Source organism: Lissotriton helveticus, chromosome 4_1 (assembly GCF_964261635.1).
Source record: "Lissotriton helveticus chromosome 4_1, aLisHel1.1, whole genome shotgun sequence".
Classification (NCBI taxonomy): Eukaryota; Metazoa; Chordata; class Amphibia; order Caudata; family Salamandridae; genus Lissotriton; species Lissotriton helveticus.
Genome location: NC_136063.1, coordinates 124,581,787 through 124,596,155, shown reverse-complemented (window position 1 = coordinate 124,596,155; position 14,369 = coordinate 124,581,787). Strand labels below are relative to the sequence as shown.

The 14,369-nt window shown below is 49.8% G+C and overlaps 1 protein-coding gene across 1 annotated transcript in view; it reads left to right on the top strand.

Annotated features, from left to right (window-relative positions):
* Positions 1–14,369, top strand: part of LOC144827955 (uncharacterized) — a 456,431-nt gene that overhangs the window by 96,440 nt on the left and 345,622 nt on the right. Inside the window, exon 6 of the mRNA XM_078686115.1 lies at positions 3,667–3,717. Within this exon, the coding sequence (XP_078542241.1) occupies positions 3,667–3,717 (51 nt within the window). The remainder of the gene's footprint in view (positions 1–3,666; positions 3,718–14,369) is intronic.

Sequence of the window (14,369 nt, the reverse complement as noted above, 5' to 3'; positions counted from 1 at the left end):
AGGGCCAGCTGGTTCACCCCAGAACTCCTAGATTTCAAGCAAGCCTGCTGGAAGCTAGAGAAGAAATGTCACAGTGAACAAACTCTGGACAGTCACGCACCACACAAGGACGCCGTCCGCAACCACCACCACCTCATCAGGGCTGCCAAGAAGACCTCCTTCAAAGACCGCCTCGACAACAAAACACATGACAGCAAGGAGCTTTTCAACATCATGAAGGAACTATCCAACCCCACCTCCAACACCAACGACGTCCTGCCGTCGCAAGCACTGTGCGACTTCCTCACCACCTTCTTCCACCGCAAGATAGCAGACATCCACGTCAGCTTCAACACCCAGACAGCCCTAACAGACAGCAACATAACAGACCCTCCACACACAATCGATCACATGCTAGCCTGGACCAGCATGAGCGTCAATGACACCATCAATACCATGAGCACAATCCGCTCCGGCATACCGTCAGACCCATTCCTGCACCACGTCTTCAACAAAGCAAGCAGCTCCATCGCACCACACCTACGCAACGTCATCAATCTCTCCCTTGAGACCGCGACCTTCCCAGAGAGCTGGAAACACCCCGAGATCAACGTCCTACTCAAAAAACCCAAGGCAGACCCAAGAGACCTCAAGAAATTCCGACCCATCTTTCTGCTCCCCTTCCCAGCCAAGGTAATCGAGAAAATAGTTAACAGACAGCTAACCTGATACCTCGAAGAGAACAGAATCCTGGACCCTTCCCAATTAGGGTTCCGCAGCAACCATAGCACCGAGACTGCCCTCATCGCCGCCACCAACGACATCAGAACCCTGCTAGACAACGGGGAGACTGCAGCACTCATCCTCCTAGACATCTCTGCCGCCTTCGACACCGTCTGCCACCGCACACTACGCGCACGCCTCCACGCCGCAGGGATCCGAGACAAGGCTCTGGAATGGACCACCTCCTTCCTCTAAGGCAGAACCCAGAGTGTCCGCCTTCCCCCGTTCCATTCCGAAGCCTCCGAAATCATCTGCGGCGTACCTCAAGGATCCTCCCTCAGCCCGACTCTGTTCAACATTTACATGGCCCGCTCACACACGTCACCCGACAGCACGACCTCAACATATTCTCCTACGCCGACGACACCAACTGATCCTCTCCCTCACCATGGACCCCATCACCACCAAAGCCAACCTCCATGAAGGAAAGAAGGCCGTTGCCGACTGGATGAAGATCAGCCGTCTGAAGCTGAACTCAGACAAGACGGAGGTACTCATCCTCGGCTCCAACCCGTCCGCCTGGGATGACTCCTGGTGGCCAAGGGCACTGGGGGCAGCCCGACCCCCACCGACCACGAAAGCAACCTGGGAATCATCCTCGACTCAACGCTCTCATGACCAAGCAAGTCAACGCCGTCTCCTCCTCCTGCTTCAAAACACTCCGCATGCTCCGCAAGATCTACAGATGGATCCCGACAGATACAAGAAAGACAGTCACCCAGCAGACTCGACTACGGAAACGCCGTCTACGTGGGAGCCCCGACCAAGCTCATGAATCGACTACAATGCATCAAAAACGCCTCGACACAACTGATCCTCGATGTACCACGACACGGCCACATCACCCCCCACCTGAGAAACCCACGCTGGCTCCCCGTCAACATCAGGATATCCTTCAAGCTCCTCATCCACGCACACAAGGCACTCCACAAGACCGGCTCAGCCTACCTCAACAGACGGCTCTCCTTCTACACCCCCAATCGCCAGCAACGCTCCGCTGACCTCTCACTCGCCACCGTCCCGCGCAACCCGAAGAACAACCACCTGCGGGAGATCATTCTCCCACCTCGCCGCCAAGACATGGAACACCCTCACACTGAGCCTACGACAGACCCAAGACCTGCTGACCTTCAGGAGCATACTAAAGACCTGGCTGTTCGATCAGTAGCGGCCCCCACCTCCCCCCCAGCGCCTTGAGACCTTCGCGGGTATGTAGTGCGCTCAACAAATGACTGATTGATTGATTGATTGACTGTGGGGGGCATAGAGCCCAGAGCTGCCATCCCCCTCCGAACAAAGGCCCAACCAGCTCTGTGTAGTTTTATTTGAGTCCCACGCGATCACTGCATGCAGCAAGCTGTGAGTCTCAGTGTCCACAATCACCTAGGATGCCGCTGAAGCCATACAATCTCCAGGCACTTGTTTCCCAACGCAGGCAGTCAAGCTCAGTCGATGCAGCTCTCTGTCCTAGATGAGCATTGGGAGTCCCAGTAGGCACCTCCCACAATAGGCAGGCCACCCACATGGCTTGACTACCATGAAACAAGGGCGCTGGAGCATACATAAGGCAGGTTCGGATACTGGGGTAAGATCTATTGCAAGTCTCAACTTGTGCTTTAGCAGAAGCTCACTCCAAGGGCTTCCCAGGTGGGATTTTAGCTGGGCTTGATGGGCCATCTGCCCTGCAGTCAAGACCTCGCAGGAAAGCTGGGCTCCTTTATAGAAACTGCTATACTCCTCTGCGGTACCTGCTGGCTACAATCTTATGGAAAAGAAAGGCCCTTTGGTTGCAGGGGCATACCCAAAATTAGGCAGTTGTGGCTCTAAATGGGATTGCCTCGGGGCTACCTTAAATTCAGTTCTGCCGGCCAATACTGCAGACGCTGGTTGATTTGATTGCCAGGCAATGTGCTATTCAGAGCTATTTCAGTGGCGAGGATGGAGAGACAGTGAAATACGTCTTAGCCGCCCACCATCTTGGCCACATCCCTCATGATTTAGTTAATTAAAACAATTACATGAAATATGAACATACTGTTTAGCCCATGCACAATCAGTTAAAGAAAAAGTAAGAATTATCTAAAAGGAAGGTCACTTTGATAAAAGTCCTAATTATTCAAGAATTCACGTAATAAAGTGCTAGTGCATGAGCTCATTTTTGGGTTGACTTAATGCATTATAATCTTATTCTTTGGTTAATAAAACCTGTAAAAAAGGATTACATGTTTCCATTATGACTATAGCCACCAAAGATCAATATGACTGGGGAATACATTCAGATACAAGTAACATTGTTTCTACAAAAAATAGGCATTGTTATTCTGAAAGGGTGTTTGGTGCTCAGAGTCTACTTGAACCCCCTGTACTTGTGATTATGTTTCCATTTGTACCTCCATGCAAATAGTTTTGCTTTGCATAAATTGTCTGCCCTGCAACACACATTTGTAAAACCTATTTTCTTTGCATATAAATTTAAGCAAATCAGATCGGCCTACCTATATTTACAACTCCTGCCCCTCCCCCTTAAGCTGTGCTTTTTTTGTTTCCATTTTTTATTAGGGGTTTTATGTGCACCTTGATAATAATGTACTGTGAGTCTCCACTGTCTTGAAAGATTCAGACTTTCAAAGTAATTACCTCTTTATGTATTTTATACACGGATATATCAGTTTTCGACTTAAGTTTGCTAGTTTGAGTATGGATACATTTATACTAAAAACTTGAATGATTTTCTTCGAAAATAAATTAAAGTTTGTATTGATTGATTTATACTATTTATGGTAAGGTTGAAATATTTATCCTAAAAAGGACTAGATACAGCCCAAAATGAAGAAAGCCTTTTCAGCTGAAAAAATTTCGAATTCTGTAAATAATGTCATTACATTTTTGGAATTTATTTCTCAGATCCTCTAGTAGGTAAAACTACTAGAAAAGTGGTAACCATAAAGAAATCAGGTAAGGACAGATTATGACTTTCAATACAGACTTACGTTTGTTGCATTGATGTATCTCATAGAATCATATACAGTGCACTGTCTAATTGATTTTACTGAACCACGCAAGAATGCGTATGGTCACTTCTGTTATCATGTCAAAGACAAACTGGTTACCTAAACCACATGATGTTTAGTAGTATTAAAGTCAATTCATTTCAGTAATACAAGTAAAACAAACCATCTATATTTTTTCATTCTGAATGGCTGCTCAATCCTTTTTCGATTCAACACTTCAACACTGAAACTGAATTTTGGCACTATTGAAACTAACAGTAAATGAGCTTTTTCTTCCCTTATTGTATTCCTTTCTTTCACAAATGATTTAAGAATCTGACATCTATTGATCACATTGCTGCTAGAAGGATGGACTGAAAAGCTGTTGTAGTTTTAGACATATAAGTGCAGATATTTTTTAACTGTTCTCTGCTAAGATACACACATGAGATTTCTTTTAGGAATTTCAAATGTATTCTTACATTTAAGAGAGTGCATATCATGGGGTCGATTCCGATCCGTTAAAAATCACCGTCCGTACAACTCGCATCCAGAGCTGTTTCCGTACGACTCATACGGATGCCGTACGACCCGACGATTACGATACCGACCGGGCTACCCGGACGCGAGTCGTACGGTCCACGTCAGGTAAGGGCGATTCGTATGGAAAAGCGCACAATCACATACAAACCGTACGGCGCGTACACCCCATGATCGCAGGGGTAAGCGCCGTACCCCTGCGATCATGGGGTGTACGCGCCGTACCCCTGCGATCATGGGGTGTACGCAGTAGTGCAGTATTGGGGCCAGCAAGGTCCAAATGACTCACCAGGAGAAAGCAGGGGAGCCCACTGGAGCCAAAATAGACCTCAAGAGGACCAAAAGGCTGTAGGCTCAGTAGTTGGAATAGGACCACGAGAAGCTCACCAAATGATGCTGGCCCACCGTGAAGAGGAAGTGGTACAGGTGAAGATCTTTTCAGCAGAAGATTTTTGAGGTTGGAGCTTCTTGGAACTCGAAGATCTCTGGTGAAGAGAGTCAACAAGCCTTGGCAAAGGCAAGTAGATAGAGAGCACAGGTGCACAGCTCCAGTAGTTATGAAGAGGGATACTGACTTCATAGTTACTATCAAAACAGTGCAGGCCTCAACAGAGTTTTGCAGAACCACCACATATGTTGCTGAACCTTCCAGAGTCAATAGGAGCTCGAGAAAAGCAGACCAGTCAGCTTTATTGCTGTGCCTGCTTTGCCTGCAGAGGAAGGGAAGTAACTCCTTCACTTCAAGGGAGATTCCTTTAGGTGCCTTGGATATCCACAGGTCTGTAGAAGAGACTGTATGGAGCACAGGCACAGATGATGCAGAAGACTGGCATGATGACGAGAACAGGAGCAAAAGGAGTCTTCCCAGTCGCAGTCTCAGTTATCAAAGCAAAGTCTAATGAAGTCCAAAGTACACAGATGATTGAACATGAAGTGGTTTCGGATCTGAATCTTGTACCACTATAAATCTAAGGACCCACCAATAGGCATGCATTTAAGTACCCTAAGAAAAGGTTTGGGACATTTTAGGGGTTGGTCCAAGAGGATGGGCTGGACAGTGGGAAGGTTACACCCATGTCATTTGTCCCATTTTGCGCCACAGCGGGAGCGAAAGGCTCTCTGGACTGGTAGGAAACATATTATCCTGCCTTACCTTTCTCGAGCTTGCTCAGCAGCAGGACGAAAGAATCATATCTCTGGTCGGCAGCAGCCACTGTTTGCTGTCCAGGTCTAGAAGACTAGTACCTGGAGTACTGAGGGCCTCACAGAGGAGCTTTACTGTGCATGGAATCATACCTCCAATGCCATTACGTTGATACCAAACACGACAAGGTTCATTACAGCCAGTTTAGAGTCAGCCATCGCATAATGATGCATGGCCACCCTATATATCGTAATGGCTGATGCACTTACATCTAGAGAGAGTGAACTCTGTGGATTGTAGGTTACCAATGATTTCTAACAAACCTCCTGGTGGCTTTCCTAGGCCCATTCTAATCTGTTTGGGCAATTTCTTACTACCTCAAGCGGTCTCCATCAAGGCGAGGCCTACTACCCCTATATGTAGGGATTCACTTTCAATATTTGTCAGATCTGACATTTACAAGGGCACTATGGATTGGCGATGGAAGCTACATCAACTTATCGACCCCCTCAAGGCGGCTGGTGCGCAGGTTTATCTCCATGAGCCTGTTTGTTTAAAAATAGTAAAGGATGGCTATACTAAGCTAGACTTTAGCGAGCAGGAGGCTCAGGAAGTCCTCAACTCTTGGCAAATGGAGACTGAGAAATAATCCATACTGATAGCTGTTAGAAATGGAGGTCTCTAGTTGGCCATGGCTAGTGCCAATATCCAAATAGGGACCCTTCTTCCTAAGTCAGGGCAAGTGGGCTACCCCTTTTGAAAACCCCTGCTCAACCCAGTGGTAAAGTAGCACAAGCAGTTAGGCCTATCTCAAGGGCAGTGTGTGAAGCATTTATGACCAGGTACAACAAGGCAGTAACAACACCACAAAAGGATACAACTCAAGTTTGTATAGAAAAATAATATCTTTATCTAACAGTTTAACTTAAAACTCTCAAAGCGTTTCAACAAGCTACAAAGCACGTAAACTAGTAGGGACTCAAAAAGGAACGTGAAAATGACTGAGTTCGAGGCCGGGGCCTACGCGACTCGTTGCGTACCAGGTACCTGCCGTTGAGAGGGGACACAGCACGCAGCTTCTCAAAGAAGCAGAGACGGTGACAGGCGGGCTCCCAGTGACCACAAACCGGGGCTGCAGAGGTCCGCAACGTGCACCCACAATGATTTGGTGCACTTGGGGACAGCGGGGGCTCTCAGCGGCAGCAGCACACTGCTGCAGCGGCACGGGCTGGTGAATGCGATGACTCCCGTCTTGCAGCTCCATGGTGGGCTCACAGCGGCAGCAGTTCTTTCTTAGCTGCAGTGGGCCACGAGAAGATAGCTACAATCCTCGACAATGGTGAGCAAGATGCGGGCACTCAGTGGCAGCAGCTCTCCCTTAGCTGCGATGGCCCACCGGACGAATCACAATGAGGCAAAGTTAGCAAGGGTGCGGGCTCCCAGCAGCAGTTTCCTCTTAGCTGAGGCGGCCCACAGGACAAATCAGAAGGATGTACAGTCGGCAAAGGTGCAGGCGCTCAGCGGCGGCATCGCCCTCTTAGCTGTAGCCGGCCCAAAGGACAAATCACAGTGATGCAAAGTTGGCCAAAGTGCAGGCACTCAGCGGCGGCAGCGCTCCCTTATCTGCAGCAGCCCACAGGACGAATTACGGTGATGCAAAGTTGCCAAGGTGTGGGCACTCAGGGGCGGCAGCGCCCTCTTAGCTGCAGCAGCCCACAGGACGAAGGGTATTGCAAAGTTAGCAAAGGCATGGGCACTCAGCGGCAGCAGCTCTCCCTTAGCTGTGGTGGCCAACAGGACGAAGTTTGATGCAAAGTGGGCAAAGGTGCAGGCACTCAGTGGCGGCAGCTCTCTCTTAGCTGCAGCGTCTCACACAGATTCAGCAAAAGTTACAAAGGTTCAAATTCAGGCAGGCTCTCAGCGGCGGCAGCTCTCTCTTAGCTGCAGCGCTCCACATAGGTTCAGCAAAAGTTTGAAGGTTTGAATTCAGGTGGGATCTCGGCAGCTGCAGCTCTTTCTTAGCTGCAGCCGCCCACACAGATTCAGCAAAGGTTTCAAAGGTTCAGTCCGCAGTCCTCCCAGTAGTACAAAATGCTCCATATTACTTGAGGGAGGCCTCACCTACAAGCAGAATTCCTTGCACAGGAATTCCGATGGCTGACATGGTGAAGTCTAATGTCCCTGAGACTTCTGCAGGAGGCACTCTCGATTCAGGCCCTCGGGTAGTTTCTTCGACAAGCTTGGTAAAAGTTTCAAAGTCCTTTCCTATGTTCACTCGGACAGAGATTTGTCTTGACATCCAGAAGGAACACACTTGGACAAAGTTCCAGGGCGTTTTATACCTAAAAAGTCTTTGTTCTCTAAAGTCACAAATCACTCGGTCCAGTCAGAACCAGTTTGGTGGGGTCGGGGAGCACTTGGTTTATGAGGCAACATCCTGCCCTTTCAGAATGAGGGGGTCTGCTTTCAGACACCCAGAGGGAGGTGGAGCCATCATTCACCTTGCCAGGCACGACCCTGCATGGATCATAGATACCCCATCCCATACCCTGAATAACAATCTCTCTCTCCAGCCAGGTCTGACCCAGCTGCTCTAAAACCAGATGGCCAATACACCTACTTGCTCAGCCTACAGTAACGCTTAGGCAAGAAACAACCTCATTTTCAGAAGAGGCATTTACAAACACGGGATATATAAACAGTCCTTTACTAACAGGTGTTTCTCAGTGTCCCGAGCATAAACATATCAAACTCAAAGTTCCTATCAAGTACCTGGGGTTAGATAGGATGATAGAAGGCAATCCTCACCCGTCCCATTCTGGCCTATAAGAATGGATCGTTTCACAATAGTGACAGTGAAAGGTAGGGTACCTGACTATTAGAACATGCTACACAGATCTAGGCATTATGGTTATCCTAATTCATACAATCATCTTTACACAGGGAGCATTCACGCTGTGGCACTGATTAGCAGTGGCACGGCGCCCTGAGCATCTAAATACAGCCAAGATACAAGAGAGGAAGAGAAAAGAGGAAGGGGGACCCACGCCAATGATGCCAGGTTTAACACGCATCCCCTCCAGCTGAAATGTGGGGAGAACTAATCATCCCCTTGGGAGTTCTCATCACTAAGGCAGAACAATCTGGACAGACCGTCAGCATTGGCGTGTTCTGTAGCAGGACGGTGTTCTACATTAAAATCCATACGCTGTAGGGAAATGGACCACCTCAGCAACTTGGGATTCTCACCCCTCATCTGCATCAACCATGTGAGGGGCCTGTTGTCTGTCTGTACCCGGAAGTGAGTCCCAAACAGGTATGATCTTAACTTCTTCAGCGCCCAGACCACAGCAAATGCCTCACACTCAATGGCACTCCACCTCTGTTCCCGGGAAAGTAACCTCTTGCTTAGGAAGGCTACTGGTTGGTCTAGTCCCTCCTCATTGATCTGTGACAGAACCACCCCTATTCCATGCTCTGAGGCGTATGTCTTGTCAAACAAATTCCTTGGGAAAGTCGGGCGCCTGAAGCATGGGTGCAGTGCACATGGCAGTCTTGAGGGCGTAAAAAGCTTTCTGACAGGTGTCAGTCCAGTTAACCTTCTTTAGCTGCTTCTTAGAATTCAGCTCAGTCAAGGGTGCAACAATGTTGACATATCCATTGACAAACCTTCTGTAGTACCCCATGAGTCCTAAGGCAGCCCTCACCTGCGTCTGAGTCTTGGGGGGTTCACATGCCAGGATAGTTTCAATTTTGGGCTGAAGGGGTGCCACCTGGCCGCTCCCCACCTGGTGCCCCAAATATACTACAGAACCATGCCCAATCTGGCACTTACTGGCTTTGTGAGACCTGCCCACCGCAGTGCCCTCAATACCTCCCATATGTGGCGCAGGTGGTCCTCCCAAGAGGAGCTAAACACCGCAATGTCATCCAGGTAGGCGGCACTGAAGTCCTTCATCCCTACCTACACCCTGTTGACCAACCTCTGGAAGGTGGCAGGGGCATTCTTCATTCCCAAGGGCATCACCTGGAACTGGTAGTGCCCATCGGGTGGAGAATGCTGACATCTCCTTTGCTCCCTCGGTCAAGGCGATCTGCCAATACCCAGACGTCAGACCAAATGTACTGAGATATTTGGCAACCTCCAACCGATCTACGAGATCATCTGCTCTGGGAATGGGGTGTGCATCACTCTTCGTGAATGAATTGAGGCCCGATAGTCCACGCAGAACCGAAGTTATGGGGTGGCACTAGGTTGTGCAGCTTTCGGGACCAGGACCACTGGGCTATACCACAGGCTGCTAGAGGACTCAATCACCCCAAGGGCAAACATTTTGGTAACCTCATCCTCAATGTAGGCCCTTACCCGGTCAGTCACTCAGTAAGCCTTATGCTTAATGGGAGGACTGTCCCCGGTAACCACATCATGGACACACCCATCTGTGACATTGGGCACCAGGGAGAACGAGTCACTGAATTTTCCCAACAGTTGGCGACAATCACCCTGCTGCTCAGGAGTCAGCATGGGGGAGAGGACCACACCTTCTACTGACCCATCCCGCTCCCCTGCACATAGAAGGTCAGGAACGGGCTCGCTCTCCTCCTCCGTTCCCAGCATCTGTGGCTAGAAGCATGCCCATTTCAGACCTCTAAAAGTGGGGCTTCAGGCGGTTAACATGCAGGACCCTCAAGGGGTTCCTGGGAGACTGCAAGTCCACCACCTCGAAATTGCCGGTCCACCTATCCTGGAGTGCACACGGCTCTACTGGGGCCATGACCCAAACCTTTTGTCCAGGCTGAAACTCGATCTGAGTGGCATTCTGATCTTGCCAGCGTTTCATCTCTTCCTGGCTGGCTTCCAGGTTTGCCTCAGCAAGTTTCCTGAAACGCTGAGTTTGGTTTCTGAATGCCAGCATGTAACTAAACACATCCTGGGGAGGGGCTGTTGTGGCCAATTTCTACACAATAAGGCTGCAGCTTGGGCGCTGGGACACATTCCTCCTGATTGCAGAGGGGTGACACCCCTGGGGAGACTAGAGGTGTGTATCTGAACGCGGGGCCCGCAACCACGGTAACCCGTATAGCTGCGTGGAGCCGTGCTTCGTGGAGGGCAGTCCCCTGTGGATGTTCCTGTCTCTTCCGCTTAGGAGGGATGATTGGGGAACATTATCCCTATGAGACACTGATGCCTATTTAGTAGGAGATCGGGCCTGGGCCAATATACACTACATAGACCCAGAGGAAGGGTCTGAGATATTATTGTGGACATCGGGAGGCAACACCCGGGAGGACAGTGGATCACCCAGTAGGGGTGGGAGACATGACTGTCTGCGGAAGCAGCTGTGGCAGCTCTCGGTGCGGGTTGCGGGCAGGGGGTCTCCGCCCATGTCCTGTTATCCTCTAAGCTGTGGAGCACAGCCGGATATTGATAGCTGAACCCACAGGAGAAGATCCGTATGCCGCAGGCCTTGCTGGTGTGATCTGCCCTTGAGGCCCTGCAGGGGGACTTCTGAGACTGCTGCCTGGAAGGGTAAGTGCCCGGACTGCACTATGACTAGGGATAAGACGTTGGGAGGCTTGAACAAACTGAGCACGCTGGACCGTAACACTGGGTCCGGAGACTCGACGGCTGATCAAGGAGGGGAGCAGGGCGGCATTCCAGATAATGATGCGCTCATGGCAGCCATTACCCAATCTATTGTAGCCATGTAGGCAAAGATTGGTGAGGTGGACTCAGATGGCACACTCTGGCAGGACTTGCGGAATGTGGTGAAGAGCATTACCAAGACCTAGGCCAGAATCTCTAGAGTTGAGGATTTAGTCACAACTTTACAGAAGAAGGTAGCATCCCTGGAGAGGATCAGCAGGGGTCTGGCCTCGCGCGTGGAAGATGCGGAGGGCAGAGCTAGGAGGAATAACCTACATTTTATAGAGTTTCCTGAAGGATGCAAAGGGCGAGCCATGGAACAGTTCCTGACTAAATGGTTTGTCAGTTGACTCCCCCCCGGAATCATTGTCCTGTTGCTTCATTGTGGAAAGGGCACACAGAGCTCTGATGTGAAGCCGCCGCCGGGCACTAGACCAGGGCCTTTTATTGCAAAGCTGTTAAATTACCACGACCGAGAAGTGATACTAAAGTAAGCCAAGATAAAAGAACCCTTGTTGTTTGAGAACACCCACATCTTCATATTTCCGTACTATACAAGATTAGTCCAGCAGAAGCGACTGTCTTTTCTGGCAGCCAAGGACCGCTTTTGGGAGCTGAAACTACAGTATGCATTGCTGTATCCCACCAGGCTTATGAGCTTTTATGAATTGCCGGAAGATGTCTTCAGCTGGACGGATGAGACAGTAAAGGTCTGACCCCACATGCTGCCCAGGAGGGAATCTGATTCCTTGCCAAGTGACGCTGTTCGGAGCCACTTAAGCACAAAATTAAAGGGACAAGGAAATCTAGATCTCAACGCCAATCTAGATCCTGCAGTGATCCCAGCAGATCTACCTCAGTTGTTCAGTAAGGGGGCTTCTGCCTCTTAGTTATGTCGAGACTCCCCATGATCAGAGACCGTTGCTGATTCTTGTTCAGACCGACGAAGCATGAGTGGGGCTAGTACCTTTGCCGGACTCGTTATTGCCGAGGGGAACGCCCGTTGACTAAGGGCAAGTTATTGGGGGACCATTGGCGAGGGCTAGCCGGGGGCTCCAGTATGGGTCCACATGCCACCTCCACCGCGACAGATAATTCATCAGTTGTGAGGTATAGGGGTGTGGGGGGAAGTTGGCGTTCACATGTTTTGAGTTTGCACCGTGCTACTAACACTCACAGATGCTACATGCACACTGGATGATAATTGTCCCATATATCGATGTCCCGAGACCCTGGTGTGGCAGTTCATGTAGGGCAAGCCTCCAAATGGGGGTCCTCTGGATAATTAGTTGGAATATCAGGGGCACCCTGGATAAAATTAAAAGAGGGGCTATACTGCAGCAGGCCAAGATATACCGCGCTGACGTCCTGATGCTGCAGGAGATGCATTCAATGGGTACCAAAATATTGTGTCTCCTCAGATATGGTTATTATCAAGTATACTACTCTGGCTTTACCACGGGGTCATGGGGGGTCGAAATTTTATTTCAGTTTCAGCATCTTCAGACATGAACGGACATCCAAGGGAGATACATATTTATCAGAGGCACCGTTTACGAGCAGCAGGTGGTGCCAGGTTGTGTATATGCCCCCTGCCTTTGTCATGGGCATTGGTCGAGTGCCTTACGACTCTGTGGGTGGATATTCCGGAAGGGTTGGTGATATTAGAGGAGGACTGGAACGACGTCATTGACATATCCATAGATAGATGGAGGACTGGGGATATTCCAATGTGCATCAGGGCACCAAATTGAATTCCCTAGTGACGGGACTGGGATGGGTGGATCCATGGCGGCGGTTGCATAACAAGGAGCAAGGATACACGTACTTCTCGACAACCCATGATTTTCTCCCATCTTGACTATCTCTTCGTGCCAATGGGTGCCATTGATAGAGTGAGAGCAGCTGAGATTCTCCCAAGAGGTTTATCTGACCATTTTACAGATGTCTTGACCTTGTGGTTGGGCCCTACAAAACGGCCCTTCAGTTGCGCCTCTCCCAATGGCATTTACAAGATGAGAAGTATCGGGAGCATATGGAGTAGGCAGTTAAGCAATACCTGGACCTAAACATGGGGACAGTTGCAGAGGCTGCAACCCTCTGGGAGGCTATGAAATACACTCTACGGCAGAGGTGGATATTTTCTTCTGTGCGGCAGTGCGTCCAACCCGACGGGAGTTACTTCAGCACTCAGAGGCTCATATCATGGAACTGGAGCGTAGCATTTGGAAGGAGGGAGGGAATCAGGTGTGCCGGCAGCTAGTGTTGGTCCATCAGATGCATGGCGGCACCTTGATGGAGGAGGTACGTCTTGCATGGCTCGCTTCCCGAAGCAGAATCTACTAGTGGGGGTATAAGTCCAGTAAAATACTACATAGACTGTGTCAGAGCCCCTACATAAACACGTTCTCCCTGGTATACCAGGTCCTGATGGGAGGGATCTTAGTGACCCCTCCCATATAGCAGCGAGCTTTGCCAACTACTTTGCAGAGCTGTACGCCCCTAGGGAATTATTACAGGAAGACCTGATACACAGCTTTATAGCAGACTTGCTACCCCAGGCTCTATCAATTGAGGCATGGGATGAGCTTGATCTTTCACTTACCGAAGAAAAAATCTGCACAGCCCTGGGGGATTTGAACTCTGGGAAGGCGCTGCGTCCGAATGGGTTCCCATGCAAATTCTTCAAGAAATACTTTTCTAAACTGGGGCCTCATTTTCAGCGTGTTGTAGACGAGGCGAGAGATCAGGGTTGTCTGCCGCGAGACTGGAGGCATGCCGAAGTGGAAGTTTTCCATAAACTGTGCACCACCAGACCAACATGCTTCATACAGCCCATCTCACTTCAAAATGTTGAGGCAAAGATCTTAGCCAAGGTGTTGGCCAATCGACTTAAACCCCACATACCTGCCTTGGTCTATCCAGACGGGACCAGTTTTTATGCCACAGAGGGCTACGCGTCACAATATCCGGCGAGCCCACATGGCCATTTCCAGCATCCAAGGGATGCTGGCGGACATTGACAGGGCATTCAACTCCCTTAGTTGGGTGTACTTGTTCGCGCTCCTAGACCGCCTCAACTTGGGACAGCGCTTTCAGTCCTACTTGAAATTGTTATATACCGATCTCATGTCGTCTGCGGATTGCGGGATCCACCGCCTTTGCGTTTTCCATTGACAGGGGCACCCATCAGGGGTGTCCCTTATCGCCATACCTTTTTGCTCTAGCAATGGAGCCCTTGACGGCGTGTGTGCGGTTGGATGCACAGGCAGCGGCATTTGAGTAG